Source organism: Gossypium arboreum, chromosome 9 (assembly GCF_025698485.1).
Source record: "Gossypium arboreum isolate Shixiya-1 chromosome 9, ASM2569848v2, whole genome shotgun sequence".
Lineage (NCBI taxonomy): Eukaryota > Viridiplantae > Streptophyta > Magnoliopsida > Malvales > Malvaceae > Gossypium > Gossypium arboreum.
In genome coordinates, this window is record NC_069078.1 from 73,748,533 (window position 1) to 73,769,582 (window position 21,050).

Genomic DNA, 21,050 nt, shown 5'->3' on the forward strand with positions numbered 1-21,050 from the left:
ATATTGAAGGAAAAAACCCATGGTCACTGCACCTTCTGAAAGGAACTAAAAGACAGTAAATACATGGGGTTCTTTGTGTGTCCCAAGACAATGATGGACAAACCTCACATAATGTGAGTTTAGGCAAATCTATATCGTAAACACGTTAGGAAAGGAAATCTTCTGCGGCGTATCATAAAGGGGTAGCCTCTGTAGGAAACCCTGCAATGATAGCTTATGTGGCGCAATTTGAAAGGAACGCCTTTGTGGTGAACCATGAAAGGATAACCTCTATGGCGAACCCTGCAATGAAACCTTTGTGGCGAAAAATGAAAGGAATGCCCTTGTAGCAAACTCCTTAAGGAACACTTTCGTGGCACACTTTTAAGAATCGTCCTTGTGGCGAACAATAAATCAATAGCCTGTGTGGTGAAGTCTGACGTGATAGCCTTTATGGCGAAATTCAAAAGTAGGGTGTTTGTGACGTATCCTAGTAAGGATCATAATGATGTGACTAAAGGAATGATCCTGTGGGGATTCTTTATTAAACTGCTTTAGTGCGTTAAACATGGCTTGTAAGTGTGATTAGAAATATTAGTAAGGCATAATGTCTCTATGGGCTACAATAAAGTGCTATATAAGACTGTGGTTCAAAATAAAAAATTGATGAGATATATAAGAAGTGATGGGTAGACATAAAAGAAGCATATTTTGAATAAGGATTTTTTTAACTGTATATCAGAAGGAATGTACCTATTGTGTATAGGTGATCAAACATGGATTGTGGAACGACAACTTAAAGTTATGCATACAAGAGTGACAGTGATTCGATCGTATAGATCTTTATAAAGGAAACGGGTAAAAAATTATGAAAGATCAACTTGAAAGAGGTAAGTGACATATTGAAGATGTTGATAAGTAAGAGATGAGCTTTGAGCAAGATATAGTATCTGACTTGTAAATGAGAATAGAAATTGAGAGAGTATTCGCTAGTGACTAAGATGAAGGTTCAGAACGATATGATCATCCAAATAAGTAACCAGTTGAGATGTGCAGAAATGACACATGTAAATGATGTTTTCCTCACTAAGTTCTTACAAACTTATATGAGTGTGTGTTTTGTTACAAGCGAATTGATTTGAGTCTACACCAGGAGGGATGATGTCAGGGCTACGCCTAAGGAGGCGTATTCAAAATTTGAGTTGTCATTGAGAACCCTATAACTTGAGGTGCTTGTAATAGATTAGGATTCCAAATTAAACATCATTGTAGTTGTATTTACTCATTGTATTTACTTATGCATTTTAGTTTGGGATTTTTTCGTTAAGTAAATTGTCATTATTTCTAAATTTATAAGTAAATTAAGCTTGTGTCTGTATTTGTGTGGTAATACCCAAGATCTAGATTCGATTGATCGGATTGGGTTGAGGGTGTTACAACTCGAATCTGTAATTATTTGTGGTTTGTAATAATAGTTTAAATTTATGTCTGTATTTATGTAGTAACACCCTAGATTTAGATCTGGTGAATCGGATCGGATTGAGGGGATTGCAATCATTCTTGTGGTGATATCGTGCCTACATTGTTAATTTTGTTGATTGTATTTGTTGTGTTTTAAGTGACTGTGTTCGAGCATATCAACCATCCACTAGACCTATAGAAGATGATAATGATTAATTAAATAGGGGTGTTCATAGTTCGGTTAAAACTGAATTAACCGACCGAACCGATCTAATTTGATTAATCCATCGGTGGTTGAATTTAGTGTCGAAGATCGGTTAATAATTTTTTGAAATTTCGGTTATCGAATTAATTTGGTTTGAAATTAGATAATTAACCAAAGTAACGAAATAAATAATAAATAATATATTTTATATTAATTGAAATAAATAATATATAATATATATTTTAAACTATTAAAAAAAAAGAAAGTGAACATTAACAATGTATTTTTTTTATATGTTTTATACTTATTTTAACCAAAAGACAAAAACATATAACTTTTGGTTAATTCGGTTAACCGACAACCGAATTAACCAAAATATTTGGTTTGATTAATGTATTTGAAAAAAATTTCGATTCGATTAACGGTTAAAGATTTTTACATTTCTAGTAATTCGGTTCTATTAATAACTAAACCGACCACTTGAAAACCCTTAGAATTAAATGCGCTAGATATTGAGCTTGTTGCAACTGCACCTCTAGCTGTAGCTAAATTTGTGTCTTAAGAACCTATTGATGAATAGCCAGTAAAAGTTAGCGACGATGAAATCTATCTCGTGGATGGTTTAATTCAACCTTAGCCATCATCATGGATAAAGAAAAATAATTCAGTAGATGATGTCATTGGTAATCTTGATGAACGAGTCAAGACTAGAGAAAGCATCTCAGCCAAACTATTATGATATAGTCAGATTAGCATGTTACACTTCATCCATTGAGCCTATAAAGTTTGAGGAAGCCCTTGGAGGAATTCATACAATTGAACCTAAGGTAAAGATAACTTAGTTGCAACTGATTCTATGGCTAGAAGAAGGACCAGGGCAAATGTAACACCCCTAACCTGTCTCCATCGTCGGATTAAGGTTATGGAGCATTACTGTACAATCGGAAACATTTAACATCATAATATTTAAGTAAATTAAACATATCATATTTCATTCAATCACATGCATTTCGTCCCTAAATCGAGTCCTCGAGGCCTTAAAAATAACTTTGAGGCAATTCAGGACTAATTTGAAACAAAACAAAAAGTTTAGGAAAAAGTTGCATAAATTGGAAACAAGGGTCACACGGCCGTGTGACATCACCCCAGGTCGTGTAACTTTCGAACAAGGGACACACGACTGTGTCCCAGCCCGTGTCCTCACTCGTATAACTCACTGAGATGCCCCATACGCCCGTATGCTAGGCCATGTGCTAGGCCGTGTAACCCTCTGACTTTTCACACACGCCCGTGTGCTAAGTAATGTAACTCACTAACTTGAACACTAATAAACTCACAAATGATACATGGCTGTGTAATAGCTCGTGTTTCAGGCCGTGTGAACCCAAAATTTTACCTAAAAATAAGCCATTTCATGCATAACTCACCATACCATTTGTGCACACCTACAAGGGACTTAAGCATCATTCAAATACACATAAATATATTATTTCAAACATCCTAAATCACCTAACCAATATGTCATTCAAAGGCACCACAAATGCATCAAAACATCAATTACCTAAACATGCCAACATTGCCATAATCCAAACATAAAAAGCAAGTTCAACTAACTACCATATATGACCAAATGCAAGCCATCAACACATACCAAAAGAACCTTATAAACAAGCACATTAAAGTAACCAAAATGACATAGCTTGGTAAGGCATCAAAATGTACCAAACCAACGTAGCTTTCAAAACTTATATATGCCAAAATACCATTAACACATTCGCCAATATACCATTACATATCATCACCCTATACATGTCATCATAAATCTTGGTCAAAATACTCAAAAACTACCAAATTGACTGTTGGATAGTGTGAACCGATCGAACTCCCGATAATCTATAAAACAAAAGAAAGAAACTAAGTAAGCAACGAGTATTTAATAAGCTCGTATAAACTGAAACATAACTTGCCATATTATTATTACAATTCAATAATCAAAGTTTTTTTTTTTAATTTGTATTTATATTTAAGATTTGTATTAAGTTTTCAAAGTTTGGAAGTGTTAGGAGTTAAAAAGAAATTGTTAGCAGCTGCTGGTTACTGGTACTTGTAACGCCCCCTAACCCTATACCGTCATCGAAACAGGGTTATGAGACATTACCAGTCAGTACAATCCAATTTCGGTCATTAATTAAAATAAATATTTACACACATCCTAGTTTTAAGATGTCGTCCCTTTAATGGGCCCTCGCGGTCCAATATGAACAGTAAATTCAATTCGGGACTAATTTAGAATCACTACGAATTTTTAGTAAATTTCAAAATTCATACTACATACCGTTGCCAACCATAATTTACTCATTTCATGAGTACATCGCAACCTAAATTACTCTCATAAAACATCCTAGGTACATGCCATTACCAATAGTTAACACACTTTACCTTAATGAATTCGGGATCGAATCGGGATCTTGATTCAACGTTCTATCTTTACTAGACTGCATGACGAAACAAACCGTATCTTTGAGTATGGTATACTCAGTGGTATTTCCATAATCCGAACACTTAATAATATAACAATTAAACTTAAAATCACAATAACAATTATAAGTATTCATTTATTTGTTTTATAGATAAAATTTCAATTACTTACCATATAAATTCTATACAAGTCATATAACAAACACAATAACATATTTGTTCAATTCTTTTCATTTACTTACCGTATAAATTCTATACAATATACCATTTTAATTCATTCTAACATCAATCATCATCCATTTGAACTTCACTCATTTCATGAACCTTTTGGTTCATGTTTTCAATCTCATATCTCAATTTCAATTCTCAATTCAATTTCTCATTTCATTCCAATAGCTCAATCAATCAAATTCACTCGACTTATCTTTTCACTTATTTACCCCTATTAACAAGACTCGGACCTTGGCAGATACTCGGATCCAACCAAACACACCAATATGGCACCCAGTGCCTCATCGGATAGTTCAAGCAATATTTGACACCCAGTGTCTCATCGGCCTAGCCAAGTAAAGTTGGTACCCAGACCTCATCGAATCTATCCAAGAAATATAGTGACACCAGGTGTCTCATCGACTCGAGGTCGAAGAATCCCTGAACACTTCCAATCCTATGGCATGCCAACTATGTCCGACTCAGCCCGACATGTTAATAGGGTATTCAATTCACTTTCAATTTTTTCAATCAATACACATTTTAATTAATCACATAAATTCATAATTCAATACAATTCAATTCACTTTTCAATAACAAATATCCAAATATCACAAATCTCATATTTAAAATTTTCAAACAATTTATATTTCAATTCAATTCAAATAATCAATATATATTCAATATTCAATATATATATCTATATATATATCGCCTAATTCAATCAATATAAATTCAATAAATTCATCACATACTATATCAATCCATTTCATTTGCAAAACACAATAATTCTTACTTCAAAACACTTAATATACATATTAAGAAATAAATTCAACAATTAAGTATTAGGTTCGGATTATAGAAATACAAACCGTAATTTTCGAGCTAACCCCGTTGACTTTGTCTTGTCCTTTCTTAGCCGAGATTTACGGTACCACATTGACTACGAAATTAATACAATTCATAATCATTAATACATTACTAATTCATATCTTGAGTTATAGAATTCTAAATTAAGATCCGCTAATTTTTCCTGAAACTAGACTCACAAATCTTCTTACAATAAAATTTTCAGAATTTTTGGTTTAGCCATTAAGTACAGTTTATTCTTTAAATTCACCCCTATTCTGCTGTCGACAGTTTCGTCCCTTCTTCACTAAAAATTAATTATCTCACAGTACAGAACTTGGATAACATTCTCGTTGATTTCTAATGAAAATAGACTCATTAGGGATTCTAAACATATAATTTTAAGCCTCTAATTATTTTATTCAATATTTGGTGATTTTCCAAAGTCAGAATAGGGGAACCCGAATTCATTCTGACCTTGTCTCACAAAATTTATTATATCTCATAATTTACAATTCAATTGCTTATATAGTTTCTTCTATAAGAAACTAGACTCAATAATATTTAATTCTATATTTTATTCATCCTCTAATTCAATTTCTACAATTTTGATGATTTTTCAAACTTAGACTACTGCTGCTGTCCAATACAAAATGTTGATTTACTTTAATTTCAATTTAATTCTAACTAAATTCACTTACTTTTCTATCTTAATTCATACTTTATTTCTACTCAATTTTTAACCAAACTTAGACATAATTATCTATTTTTCATCATAAAACCATAATTTCGAAATTCTTCCAATTTAGTCCTTAAAGCATAAAACTTATGAATCACTTTACAATTCAATCCTTATATCATTTCTAACTTGAATTTCTATCAATTTAGCCCTTAATTCATCATTTTATTTAACATGGACAATATCTAGAAATCTAATAACTTCAAAATATTAACTTAATTTCATCAAAACTTTGTTCTAAAACTTCTAAAACATCAAAATTAAGTAAAAATGGCTAAATTGACTTACCAATTAAAGTTTAAAGCTTCAAAACATCAATTTTCCCTTTTCTCCCTTTCTTTCTTTCTTTCCTTTCTTTCTCCCCTGTTCTTCTCTGTTTCGTTTCCATTTCATTCTGTTTCTTATGTTTATATATAATATAATATAATATAATATAATATAATATAATTAAAACATAAAAAAAATCTTAGATTTTCTTCACGGTACACCGCCTCACTTAGGACAAATGGCATAATTGCCATTTTGGTCCTCTTCATTTTCTTTTAATCTACAATTTAACTTTCATCCTTTATTCAATTTAGTCCTTTTTCTTAATTACTCTTCATTAAATTAAATTCACTTAATTAAACTCTAATTAACCACTCATTTTACTTAGTAAATATTTTTAATAAATATTTACTTAACTGCTTTTCAGAAATGGAGACCGAAAATACACTTTTTGATAAGAAGTAAAATTCGGGTCGTTACAATTCTCTCCCCCTTAAGAAATTTCGTCCTCGAAATTTGCCTAAAAGAGAGGTGGGGGTTCAGTGATCTCACTGTTTCTTTCGGTTCTCGTATGTTTCCTCAATATCATGGCTTCACTTACTCAAGCGAGTATCTCAACAGGCTTTTTCTCCTGTATAAGTTCTGAATCTCTCTGTTCAGCTTTTATTTCTAAATAGCAAACAACCATCATATCCAATCTGAAATGTTTAATCAGAAATCTGTATACTATATCCATTTAATCGATAACTCATTACCACATTTCGAGCTTCGCAGATCTCTTTGTAAAGAAGTCGGTTTAATTTTTTTTTATCTCTACCAAAATTGAACCATCTTCAAATGATAACAGTCAGATGTTCATAGCTCATAACACAAAACAAAGCTTTCAACTTGAATATACATACATTCATTGTCTTTTCGGATGATAATTAATTATCATATCTTGATCTTTTAATGCAAGAACAATAACTACCACTTCCGAATCAGGTATCAAATAATTCTTCCCATGTGATTCTAACATTTCGTAACATAAACCATTACTTCACTTTTTTTTCTTTTTTTTTTTGCATCAAAACACTGCTATCCCTGTAAACCACAAGTTTCTTTATCGGATTTCAGACTGAACCAGAACTAGTGCTTCAGTTAACTGAGCTTTCAACTAATCAGAACCTTGCTAATGTCTATCAGATCATTCCAATTCCACATATTTCTGTAATAACCGACTAGTTTTACAAAACCTCTAATTTCAAATATATTTTTCACTATCATTTCAGTTACAAAATCTATAGCACATTCAACTTCTTCAATCAACAGTAGTTCGGGTAACTTTTCTGGAAACACATTAGAATTCTCTTGCACTATTGCCACTGATTTAAACCTTAACTTAAATATTTTAATATTCAATACATAAACAAGGTAAATACCATAACCCTTTCCGGCATATATCTATGTTGGCATGTTCAATATCACAATAGACAATTAGCTCAATCTTCTCTGATTCAACAAAACATTTCATCATCTTGATCTTGCAACATATTATACTTCTGCTTATCATGCAGAATTAACTATTCCATTATTGAGATTATATCAAACAGTAAGAACATCAAATCGATCAGAAAACAGTAGTATCATTATCAAACAGTTCCAGCAGATCTTATCAGCCCATAAATACTAATCTGAAAAATTTAATGCTTCAACCCAAAAATTTGAGAAAACCCAACAGCAAATCTTTAATAGATCTTGAACTTATGTAATCATAGGAATAGTCAAACCAATATCAATTTAAAATAATCATATTAGTGTCGATAAAGAAGAAAGTACTGTAATGACATCCGTAGAGAAATATCTTCTTATATACAATTAACATATACCCTGACTGCTGTTCATTCTCCAGATTTTACAGTGAAGTCATTTGTCACACTTCGGCTTTCACTCGTATTTTTGAGATTACAGGGTAACCTACCTCTGTTAACTACATTACTCGGTCTTGAACTCTGAATAATGTTTTTTTTTCTTCAAGCAATCACTAAGATAATAATCAGGAGAATCATGTCTAATACATATTCCATTCCTTATTCTATATTCTTCAGCTTCTGTCTTCATTTAAACCATCTTCAAACCATTTGTATCATACAGTTTCTATCGGAATATACCCTCTGATATATTTATTTAATCAAACAAATTCCCTTCATACACAGTTGCAATTATATGATCCTGTTTAAGCTTCAAGAATTCTGTATGTTTCTGATCAAGAAATCTCGATCGATATATATATTTTCTTCGAACTCATCTCGAAAATTTTCAAATAACCCTTTCTTAATCACAACATAATCAATGTTTCCTACCACCGGTAAGCTGAATCTTTTAACAGAATATCATACCCTTCTAACATTTAATCGGTGATCGTAACAATTCATTTACAATCCGATAATATTCTCTAACTGTGTTTCAGATTTCTTTCAAGATCATTCTTAACTGTAATTCTCAATTCATCCACACCATATATATACATGTCCGGATCATTAACAGTAGATAACTTACCCATTCGGACAAACTCTATACCTTAAAGCACTTCGAGAACCGATTGAGAAAGCAGGAGGGTAGATATCATAACAAATACAATTTCTTCTATTCAATGAAAAACATCGCTTATAATTCTAAATAATTATGTATCATTTTTATTATTATTTCATCAGTCATCATTCAAGAATTAATTACCCATTGAGTTTATACAAAGTGTTGTTGATTCGGTTTTCATCTAATTCACGAGACTATTCGTCTCAAAGACATATTTAATAATCAATACCATCGATATTTTTTGTCTAACATTTTCACTATAAAACAATACCAAACAAATATATCAAGATCCGATCCCGACACAATTTCGACTCAATTATGGCATGTACCCTAGACTCAATTCGAGTTCGATTTAGTCCGAGAATCGGCTAAACTCGAATAGCTCGATACCACTAAATGTAACGCCCTTAACCCTATACCGTCATCGAAACAGGTTATGAGACATTACCGGTCAAGACAATCCAATTTCGGTCATTAATTAAAATAAATATTTACACACATCCTAGTTTTAAGATGTCGTCCCTTTAATAGGCCCTCGCGGTCCAATATGAACAAGAATTCAATTCGGGACTAATTTAGAATCACTACGAATTTTAGTAAATTTCAAAATTCATACTACATACCGTTGCCAACCATAATTTACTCATTTCATGAGTACATCGCAACCTAAATTACTCTCATAAAACATCCTAGGTACATGCCATTACCAATAGTTAACACACTTTACCTTAATGAATTCGGGATCGAACTGGGATGCTGATTCAACGTTCTATCTTTACTAGACCTACTGCGCACGGAAACAAACCGTACGCTGAGTATGGTATACTCAGTGGTATTTCCATAATCCGAACACTTAATAATATAACAATTAAACTTAAAATCACAATAACAATTATAAGTATTCATTTATTTGTTTTATAGATAAAATTTCAATTACTTACCATATAAATTCTATACAAGTCATATAACAAACACAATAACATATTTGTTCAATTCTTTTCATTTACTTACCGTATAAATTCTATACAATATACCATTTTAATTCATTCTAACATCAATCATCATCCATTTGAACTTCACTCATTTCATGAACCTTTTGGTTCATGTTTTCAATCTCATATCTCAATTTCAATTCTCAATTCAATTTCTCATTTCATTCCAATAGCTCAATCAATCAAATTCACTTGACTTATCTTTTCACTTATTTACCCCTATTAACAAGACTCGGACCTTGGCAGATACTCGGATCCAACCAAACACACCAATATGGCACCCAGTGCCTCATCACACCCAGTGTCTCATCGGCCTAGCCGAAGTAAAGTTGGTACCCAGTACCTCATCGAATCTATCCGAAGAAATATAGTGACACCCAGTGTCTCATCGACTCGAGGTCGAAGAATCCCTGAACACTTCCAATCCTATGGCATGCCAACTATGTCCGACTCAGCCCGATACTGTTAATAGGGTATTCAATTCACTTTCAATTTTTTTCAATCAATACACATTTTAATTAATCACATAAATTCATAATTCAATACAATTCAATTCACTTTTCAATAACAAATATCCAAATATCACAAATCTCATATTTAAAATTTTCAAACAATTTATATTTCAATTCAATTCAAATAATCAATATATATTCAATATTCAATATATATATCTATATATATATACGCCAATTCAATCAATATAAATTCAATAAATTCATCACATACTATATCAATCCATTTCATTTGCAAAACACAATAATTTTACTTCAAAACACTTAATATACATATTAAGAAATAAATTCAACAATTAAGTATTAGGTTCGGATTATAGAAATACAAACCGTAATTTTCGAGCTAACCCCGTTGACTTTGTCTTGTCCTTTCTTAGCCGAGATTTCGGTACCACATTGACTACTAAATTAATACAATTCATAATCATTAATACATTACTAATTCATATCTTGAGTTATAGAATTCTAAATTAAGATCCGCTAATTTTTCCTGAAACTAGACTCACAAATCTTCTTACAATAAAATTTTCAGAATTTTTGGTTTAGCCATTAAGTACAGCTTTATTCTTTAAATTCACCCCTATTCGGACAGTTTAGTCCCTTCTTCACTAAAAATTAATTATCTCACAGATGATGAACTTGGATAACATTCTCGTTGATTTCTAATGAAAATAGACTCATTAGGGATTCTAAACATATAATTTTAAGCCTCTAATTATTTTATTCAATATTTGGTGATTTTCCAAAGTCAGAATAGGGGAACCCGAATTCATTCTGACCTTGTCTCACAAAATTTATTATATCTCATAATTTACAATTCAATTGCTTATATAGTTTCTTCTATAAGAAACTAGACTCAATAATCTTTAATTCTATATTTTATTCATCCTCTAATTCAATTTCTACAATTTTGATGATTTTTCAAACTTAGACTACTGCTGCTGTCCAATACAAAATGTTGATTTACTTTAATTTCAATTTAATTCTAACTAAATTCACTTACTTTTCTATCTTAATTCATACTTTATTTTTACTCAATTTTAACCAAACTTAGACATAATTATCTATTTTTCATCATAAAACCATAATTTCGAAATTCTTCCAATTTAGTCCTTAAAGCATAAAACTTATGAATCACTTTACAATTCAATCCTTATATCATTTCTAACTTGAATTTCTATCAATTTAGCCCTTAATTCATCATTTTATTTAACATGGACAATATCTAGAAATCTAATAACTTCAAAATATTAACTTAATTTCATCAAAACTTTGTTCTAAAACTTCTAAAACATCAAAATTAAATAAAAATGGCTAAATTAACTTACCAATTAAAGTTTAAAGCTTCAAAACATCAATTTTCCCTTTTCTCCCTTTCTTTCTTTCTTTCCTTTCTTTCTCCCCTGTTCTTCTCTGTTTCGTTTCCATTTCATTCTGTTTCTTATGTTTATATATAATATAATATAATATAATATAATATAATTAAAACATAAAAAAAATCTTAGATTTTCTTCACGGTACACCGCCTCACTTAGGACAAATGGCATAATTGCCATTTTGGTCCTCTTCATTTTCTTTTAATCTACAATTTAACTTTCATCCTTTATTCAATTTAGTCTTTTTTCTTAATTACTCTTCATTAAATTAAATTTACTTAATTAAACTCTAATTAACCACTCATTTTACTTCGTAAATATTTTTAATAAATATTTACGAATCTATTTTTCAGAAATAAAGACTCGAAAATACACTTTTTCGGTAACGATAAAATTCGGGTCGTTACAGTACTAGTCTTGAGTTGGTGGCCCGCTGTACTGAACTATCATTGTACTATCAGAAATTAATGTGCATCGCATTTCTCAAGTTTGATAGTCATTTTTTGATAGCCCTTCAAAAGATTGAAGAGGTCAATTAGATAAGTGGAATTAATCATCACCTTCTAACTATATCGACATTTGACCACTTTTTAGCTTTTAAACCCATATTTTTCAACCCATGGAAATTAATTCAATCTTGACTTCCATACCGTTCTTTAAGATATACATAAATAAATATTTATTATTTTTAAAATTTTTACATTCCTTTTTTAATTATGGTGGTGGATTTTTCATTGGTTTTAGTTGTATCAGTCAGTGCACATCGTTTTAGTGTTAAATTGGAATATTCAATATCTATTTTCGCAGCTGTAAAAATTTAAGTTTTTGCACCGACTACTTCCAATCAATTTCGTTTACATCTGTCGGAATATAGTGCAGCATCCGATGCATGAATAATATGACAAAATATAAAGTTTTTATCTGTTTACTATATTGCTAAAAACTTAATTGGAACATGATTAATAAAAAAGACTACATTAGAATGTAAAGTTTTAAAAAATTTTTTGAACATACTTTCATATTAAAAATATAAAAACTAAAATATAATTAAAAAAAACTCACTCACCTTATTACTAAAAAAAATTATTCGCTTACCCTTCAACTTCTTTTATAAAAAAAAAAAGTAGAGGAACTAAATCCTTAAATTTTCATGTTTAATGATGCATTTTATCAATAATTTTAGATTTATTTGAACATTAAATTTTATTTTGAGTTTATTAATAAATAATTTATATAATTGATGAATATTTTATATTTAAAATTTATTTAGTTTCATTTATTTAATATTTGTACATATATTTATATATATTAAATCTTTTTATAAAATACTGATAAATTTGAAATAGTACACGAAATAGATCAGTATTGATATGTATCAGTTCTACTAGAAAAATAGTATGTTCACCAGTGTTGTATTGACTACCTTAATAACATTCTAATTAAGCCTTTAGCATAATAATGAACAATTAAAAATTTTATATTTTTTAATATTATTCATGTACATGATGGTGTACAATGTTCCGGTTTATGTAACCGGAATTAATTGGAATTTTCAGTGATGCAGGGTTGAATGTTCCAGTTTAGCATGAAACAATCTGCACCGATGAATACGATCGGGATTACCGAAACCGATGACCAACCGAACACCATTTTTTCATCCAATTTCTTACTTCATTTATATTCAAATCTATTTCTAAAAAAATAGCCAAATATAGTATTTATTAAAAATATCTTATGGTTAAGAGTTTTGTAATGTTGATGAAAATTAAAATTTCATTAGGAAATCATCTTAATCAGGTTAGGTTGTGAATTTTTAAAAAATCAAAACCCAATATCGATATAAAATCCAACCCAAAAAAACTCAAAATATAAACCCAAATTAATTACCTAATTAAATCTACTTTGGGGACTTCCACACAATGTGATCGTCTGGCCTCCCATTGTTGACTTGGAAATTGATAAAAGGAAATGATAGAATGGGTATATTCTAATTCACTCCAAATTAGTATATTGATATAAAAAGGTTAATATTAGAATCAGGTATTAATAGGAAGTGAGAAACAAGTTAATGAAAATATAAATGAATGAGTTTAAATCAATAAATGAAATAATAGTAAGTGTGAGAATTAATAAAGGAATTATTGATAAGAAAGTATAATTTGTAAAGAATGTGATGTGCATGGAAAATTAGAAGATAAATTGCATGTTATGTTAGATGAATAATATTGGGATAAGTTTGAGTACGAATTTATACATGTGTATTGATATCAACAGAATTTGCATAAGAAATAAAATGAATGGTCATGTCAATGAAATAATAGAATTGATTACTTTGCTTGTTATTGCTTAATTAAGGATCATGGTAATGTATAATCTTTAATGGGTAATAAAATGATAAGTTTACTTACGCATTAATGTTTAAATGTGATTTTGAGGGTATTATATTTTAATTTCTTAATTATAAAATTAAGGTATAATAATTTGGAATTTATTTTGAGCACCACTAAGTATATTTAAATATTTAAGGTGTTGTATTGTTTTTTTATGTGTAGGTTGAAATTTGGAATACTTCATTTAACACCCTATACTCGATTCAATTGACGGGTTCGAATATAAATTGTCACAACATCATCGAAACAAACTATAAACAATTTAAATCAAAGCTGAAAAAAAAAAAACTATCGTGACTAAAACTGTCAAATGTGCTTTTATTGATCATACTTAACTTAGTTAGTTGAACTACTAATCGAAAATATAATAATCAACTTCTAGATCAAAATTCTTAACAAGCAGACTATTGGAAAATTAACAATAATAGTTATAATATTTCTAATCAATTTCTCTTCACTGTAAATAAAACACTCGAATTCATATTTAGTTACAAAATGAAAATTCTAACCTTGAGGTTCAACCTCTAGGTCGGCTCACTATATGTGAGTTACAGCTAAGAACATTAGTTTATCTAAGTTTGAACGAATTCTGGCTTGATCTCTCTTCAGCTCCTTATGTAAATCATTATACCTGAAAAACATAACAAAAACTAAGTAAGTTCAAATGAACTTAGTGAGTTTCCAATATAATATATCGTTTATGAATTATAAGTAAAAAAAACCTCATGGGCTTGATCTCCTAGCGTACTCCTGTCCTCACTTATTTTGGCTCATCTTGAGAATTTGTATGCTTTCTGCATTGACACAATCCTCCGTTCATATCGATCGTACTATAGGCCACAATATGGATTGATTTTTACTTACCCATTTGTATTGATTTCTTACAAGATGAAATATTACCTCTTTTTCCAGTAGAACATATGCAAATTACCTTAGCAATTTTTATCATCGCAGATTAACATACAGCAGATTAATTCTAGAAGACTCATGCATGGAGATTCACACTTGGATAATTTCTTTTTACATACAGATTTACACTTAAATTCGTTCAAACGTGGACTCAAGCTTGGCGAACATATACCTACAAACCTTATTTACGAACATTTATGAGTGAAATTATAATCGCAGATTCAAACATACGAGTTCTTACTTGGGAACTCCACCTTAATTAATAACTTGTTTGGTGGATAGCCACCGCGGACTCTCGATTTAAAGATAGTCCTTGGCAAAATCTTACATGGAGAAGATCCTTACAAGTTATGGCTTGATATAATTCGTTCATACAGACTCTTGTGGTTTGAACATAAGAACAAGCCCATGCGGTCTCTTGCTTGGATAATAGTCCATGCTGACTCTTATAAAGCATAGTCTCTTTGATATCTTAAACTTGAAACATGAATATAAGATCAACAGAATGCCATAGATTGAAGATAAATCCAGCGGATTGTCATACATATAGGTTCATATAGAAGATTCATGGATGCGAACTCATATATGGCGAACTCATGCGTGCAAATCCATAGGCAAATACTAACATACATTCGGATTCATAGAAGAAGCTTCATAAATTTGGAGGACTCATACATGCAGATTTTTGTCACGGACTTTGCATGGTGAAATCTCACATATAACTTTGACGTAAAACTTAAAGAACAAGTTTGGCGGACTTTCATAGCTTACATATGCCATGGTCATGGGCTTGCTTATACATATGAGACATTAACCCTTAGACTCCGTAGAGTTGCATACTTTAAAGAACCCACGTAGGGTTTATCATAAACATGTGCACATACTATCGTACAATCCAATCGAGCCTCTGGAAAACCAAAGATCATGCGTATACATTCTTAATACAACCCGCCAGAACCTATGCAAAAACAATATCATGTGGCACAGAGTGCACAACATGTCATTTCTTCATTTTTCATCCGCCAATACATCCCTTCATACTCCACATATCGTTCATATTTATGGCGGAAATATAATAAGAAATTGATTGAACATATTGTTAATAACACAACACAACACAAACCATACCAGACTTATCATCTATCAAACTATTTCAATGATAACTTATTCAATAATTATTTTACTAGTGAAAGTTTATCAAAACAATGAATTGAAACGTACAATCAACATGCATTTGTAAATCATCACTTTGTATACAACAACTGTACAACAAACAACCCACAATAATTCATCTCATTATTAGCAGAACATGAAGTCAACCACAACACAATAAAACAGTATTGATATATATATATAAAACAACCATAGAGGGTTTGAGTTTAGAAAATGCCTAAAAGTTGATACCAATTACTCCTGCTTAGCTTTTCCTTATCATTTGAGCTTCCTCTTTTTCGGTTAGCTAAACATAATAATCGTATTAAGATCAAAACGAAGGTATTCATATGTAAGAAAACCACAATTCATTTGTATGTAGAAAGATTTTAAAGATAACCATTTGGTCATAGTGAACATGTTGAGTTATGAAATATTAAACATATTTTCTTGAAATTTTACTAGGGATAAAATCGTCAAAATTTTACTGGGGGTAAAATAGGGATGAGAAAATTGTTTTATATATAAATATCAAAGTTTATTTTGAGAAGTAGAAAAACTGAATTGGGTTGGATCATATTACAGAGTACTGGGTAAAAAAGGCCTAAAAAGTACTCGTAATTGGATTTGATGTGAGAGAGGCCCAAAAACCCCTCATTGACAAGGAGGGGGCTTCAACCCTAGTAGGAATACTAGGGTGTGCCTTCCACCCTAGTCCTATTCTAAGTAGGATGTTGTTTTTTCTAATTGAAATAAACCACTACAACTCAACTAGGGTTCTACTTTCTCTTTCTATAAATTGATGGCACTAGTAAAGCTATTAACACAACTTTGAGAGACAATTATTCTGCCAAAAAATAGAGAGAATTTATTCTCAAATATTACATATATTTTTTTGGAATAACAATTCTATATGTTTCTATTAAAAAGAGAGAATTTTCTTTTTCACCCTTAAAGAAGAGAAAGCTTTTTCTAGTTTTGTGTTTCGATTCAATTGGTTCGAGCCCAAAGCAATTCATGGTATGAGAATAGAGGATAAGATCGTTTTGTATAAATCTAGGAACAACGAACGTCTGTTAAGTCGAAAACACATGTACAAATTCGATTAAGGTTTATTGCTATAAATATCACAAACAGGTCGGTTTTCAAAATTTTAATTTTCCGCTAAGCAAAAGAACTGTTTTCAAACCAGGATTTTTCCAACACTTACCTATTTCAAAACAAAAACAAGCAAATGTTTCAGGGCTTAATTTGCAATTTTTGCTTCTCCCCTATTCACTCCACTTTGGTCTAATTCTTAGTCTATACAAATTCTTTTATATACCAAATCAATATCATACATTATCACACAACATCTTGATATGCATGATCCTAAATAAATCTCTTCTTCGATTTCACACAAAATTTGTATTTCATTCAATTTAGTTCTTGAACTCGAGATATGCATAACTTTTGATTCTTAGATTTAAATTAAAATATGATTTCACATACTTTCATTAGGGACCATATAATTTATATTTCTAGAAAAATTTCATAACAACTTTTACATTAATTCAATTTGGTCCATATTGTTAGAAATTTAATAAACAAGTTTAACTAACTTTACAATTTAGTCATTTTCATAATCTAAGCTCAATGTATATCAATTTCAAGCTTAATTTATCAATTTATCAACAATGGTAACTTTTTAAAACTCAAAAATTGAACAAATTGATACATGGGCTAGCTAAATCAAGCTTTCATAATCATAAATCTATAAAAATTACAAGAAAATGCTTGGTTTTCTTACCAAATATATGGTTGGATGTTGAAATGGTTGAAAGGTTTTTCTTTCTTTTGGATGGTAGGGAAATAAAATGAAGAAGATAACACTTCCACATTCACTACTTTAGTTTATATACATTAGTTATAATTTAATTAATCTAACTTAATTAGCTTAATTAAGCTTTAACCATGTTAATTTTATTATTAAATAATCTAAGTGGAAAGTATCATCAATGTCCACTATCTGATGCAAAATGGTTTAATAACCAATTTGTTCCTTTGGTTAATTGCTATCTAGCTTCTCAAACATTTTTCTTAATTAAAACTCAATAGCGATTGAACTTTTACAATTTAGTCCCCAAGCTTTAATTAACTGTTTTATCGACTAAATTACTTGACCATTATTTATTATATCCTCATATTAACTCCGTAAATATTCCTATTTTATATTTATAATCTCGATTTACGAAAATAGAGTTCTAAAATCGTATTTTTGAAAATAGGGTTACAAATATAAGTTAATACAAAAATTAAATAAACACAAAAAACAAATACTTGGTTAAGTAATAATTTAATAGAAAAAGTGCCATATTAGTGGTTATTGTGTCAAAGTTTACAAGATTGAATTTAAAGTTAAAAAGTAGGTTTGAAGAGATTAATTTATAAGGGTTAGTTTGAGGTACACAATTAAAATTTAATTTCAAGTTAAACTCAATGCTTGTGGAGTCGAGCTCCATATAATGAATTTATTAGGGTTTGGTATAAATGGTAAAAACTTAAATGCATTTAAACTTGACATGTGTAGGTGTAGAGGTCTATACAATGCATCTATTAGGGTTAGGTTTATGGTAAATAGTGAATCTTAAATAGGTATAAACTCGACAAATGTGGATGTTAAGTTCAATACAATTCATATATTAGGGTTAGGTCTAAGGTACATATTGAAACTTAAACAAAAGTAAACTTAACACCCATGAGTGTCGAGTTTAGTTCCATGTATTAAGTAAGGTTTAACTTTGAATTGTTACAAGTAAATGCATATGAAATCCTACTGATAGGTGTCAAGATATCATAATAATTGCATAATTATTGCTTAAAATCCATTTGATGATAAAAATCTTGCTACGCAAATTTTACCATAGAACTCTACATATGTGAATGTCGAGATAAAACCTGTTTAAAAACATATATTTTGAAAAATAAATTTTATAGACATATTTTAAGGAATAATAAATACATTAAGTATATTGAAGTAAAAATACCTTGTAATAAATAGACATATATATGTTTTTTTTCAAATAATTAATATATATTTTATCATAACTGATATAAATGACACAACTTATTGATATCATAAAAAGGAAAAGGATAGAGTCATGTATAGAAATTCATGCATGCAATGAAATCGAACCATTATATAATGCTCCCAATTCTATCCTTCAAATCGTAGAACAATCACCTTTCTGCATTTCTAAAACCCTAGCTGCTTTTACGATTAGAGGTTTCTTAACTATTTATTTTGTTCTCCTTTTTTGTATTATTTCTTTATAGGGTTTTCTATCTTTTTTTTTTAGTTTCTTAAAAAGAACATTCCAAAGGGGATAAAACAATAATACAGATTCTTTGATGATCTAATTTAGGGCTTGCCAATATAATTCTTTTCTTAGGAAAAGACCTTGTTATTTTGATAACTTGTGATCTTCTTTATAGGTTTATCATAGTTTGTGAATTTTCTTTTTCGAGTTTAGAATTTTGATCATTAGGTTCTTTTCAAATCATAATATTTTCTATCTTCATTTGCTTTTTTTTAGGGTTAGTTAATTTAGATTTATAAATATATTATTGATTTCTATCATAATCTTTGTTCTATGCTTCTTGGTTGGTATCTTTGTTTACTGTAGATATCAATTTCTTAAGAAATCAACTTTTCCTTTTATGTATGGGTTTTTGTGTTTATGCATGTGTCTTGCCAAGATCAATAAGATCAATTGAGGTGGGTGAGGTTGTGAACTATCATCCTTAGAGATAAGATATATAGAAGAAAAAAGCATACAATTGCATTTAGAATTGATATATATATATGTAGTAATGATGTTAAAAATTCTTTTTATCTTTTCTAGAGTAAGTTTTCATTGTTCTTTTAATTACCAAATTTATAGAAACTTATCATGGCCTCTAAAAGGATCAGTAAGGAACTGAAAGACTTGCAGAAGGATCCTCCTGTTTCTTGCAATGCAGGTTTGTTTTTTTTTTTTACTAAGATTATTCTCTAAATTGAACAACTATAATTATCTTTGAAGATTATTTTATTTACACAAATTAGGTAGTGTGATATGTATATATATTTGTTCATAGGTCCTGCTGGAGACGACATGTTTCATTGGCAAGCAACGATTATGGGTCCAATAGTTAGTCCTTATGCTGGTGGGGTGTTCTTAGTGTCAATTCACTTTCCTCCTGATTATCCATTCAAGCCACCTAAGGTATCTATAAATAAACAAAAATACTTAAGTCAGAATTAGCGTAAGTTTGCTATTATTTACAGCTATATTTGACATTGTTGAAAGCAAGTTAAATTGTCATTAGAAATAGTTGAGTGAATGTTTTGCAGTCAAGTAATAGCAATGGTATTGTACAGGTATCTTTCAGGACAAAAGTTTATCACCCTAACATCAATAGCAATGGCAGCATCTGCCTTGACATTTTGAAAGAACAGTGGAGCCCTGCCTTTACAATTTCAAAGGATTTTTTTTTTGCATTCTATATCCACCATTATATTAATAAAGATACATAAAATTTATATATAACAATGAAAGAAATTTTGTAGGTCTTACTATCTATATGCTCATTGTTGACAGATCCTAACCCAGATGATCCTTTGGTATTAGAAATTGCACATACATACAAAATTGATAGAGCTAAGTATGAGACTATTGCTCGTGCCTGGACCCAGAAATATGCCATGGGTTAATTCCTTGCTTTAGCCTATTATCCATTATTTCTATGTGCAAACTATTTTTAATTTACCTTATTTATTAGAAGTGAGACATTAAGTTGTATGGTTTCTTTTCATATTAAAATGTGGAAAAAACCTTTTTATTAAAAGTGAAGATAATGATTTTATATATTGTTAATGGATAGAATATTAATGGTTGATACATGCCAGAACACTCAATTCCTTTGATTTAACTCT

At 30.0% G+C, this 21,050-nt stretch overlaps 1 protein-coding gene and 1 long non-coding RNA gene across 2 annotated transcripts; one reads left to right on the forward strand and one right to left on the reverse strand.

Annotated features, from left to right (window-relative positions):
* Nucleotides 1-3,390: 3,390 nt before the first annotated feature.
* On the reverse strand, nt 3,391-10,637 carry LOC128280376 (uncharacterized). Its single transcript, XR_008270551.1, has 3 exons — nt 10,597-10,637; nt 9,490-9,546; nt 3,391-3,538 (listed from the first exon to the last, which is right to left on the reverse strand). It is a non-coding gene; the product is annotated as an uncharacterized LOC128280376 (long non-coding RNA).
* Nucleotides 10,638-20,022: 9,385 nt separating this feature from the next.
* LOC108455911 (ubiquitin-conjugating enzyme E2-17 kDa-like) lies at nt 20,023-20,828 on the forward strand. The gene is made up of 4 exons (XM_017754488.1): nt 20,023-20,095; nt 20,213-20,340; nt 20,496-20,612; nt 20,685-20,828. The coding sequence occupies exons 1-4, from the start codon at nt 20,026-20,028 to the stop codon at nt 20,826-20,828; spliced, it is 459 nt and encodes a 152-aa protein (XP_017609977.1). The 5' UTR covers nt 20,023-20,025.
* Nucleotides 20,829-21,050: the final 222 nt, after the last annotated feature.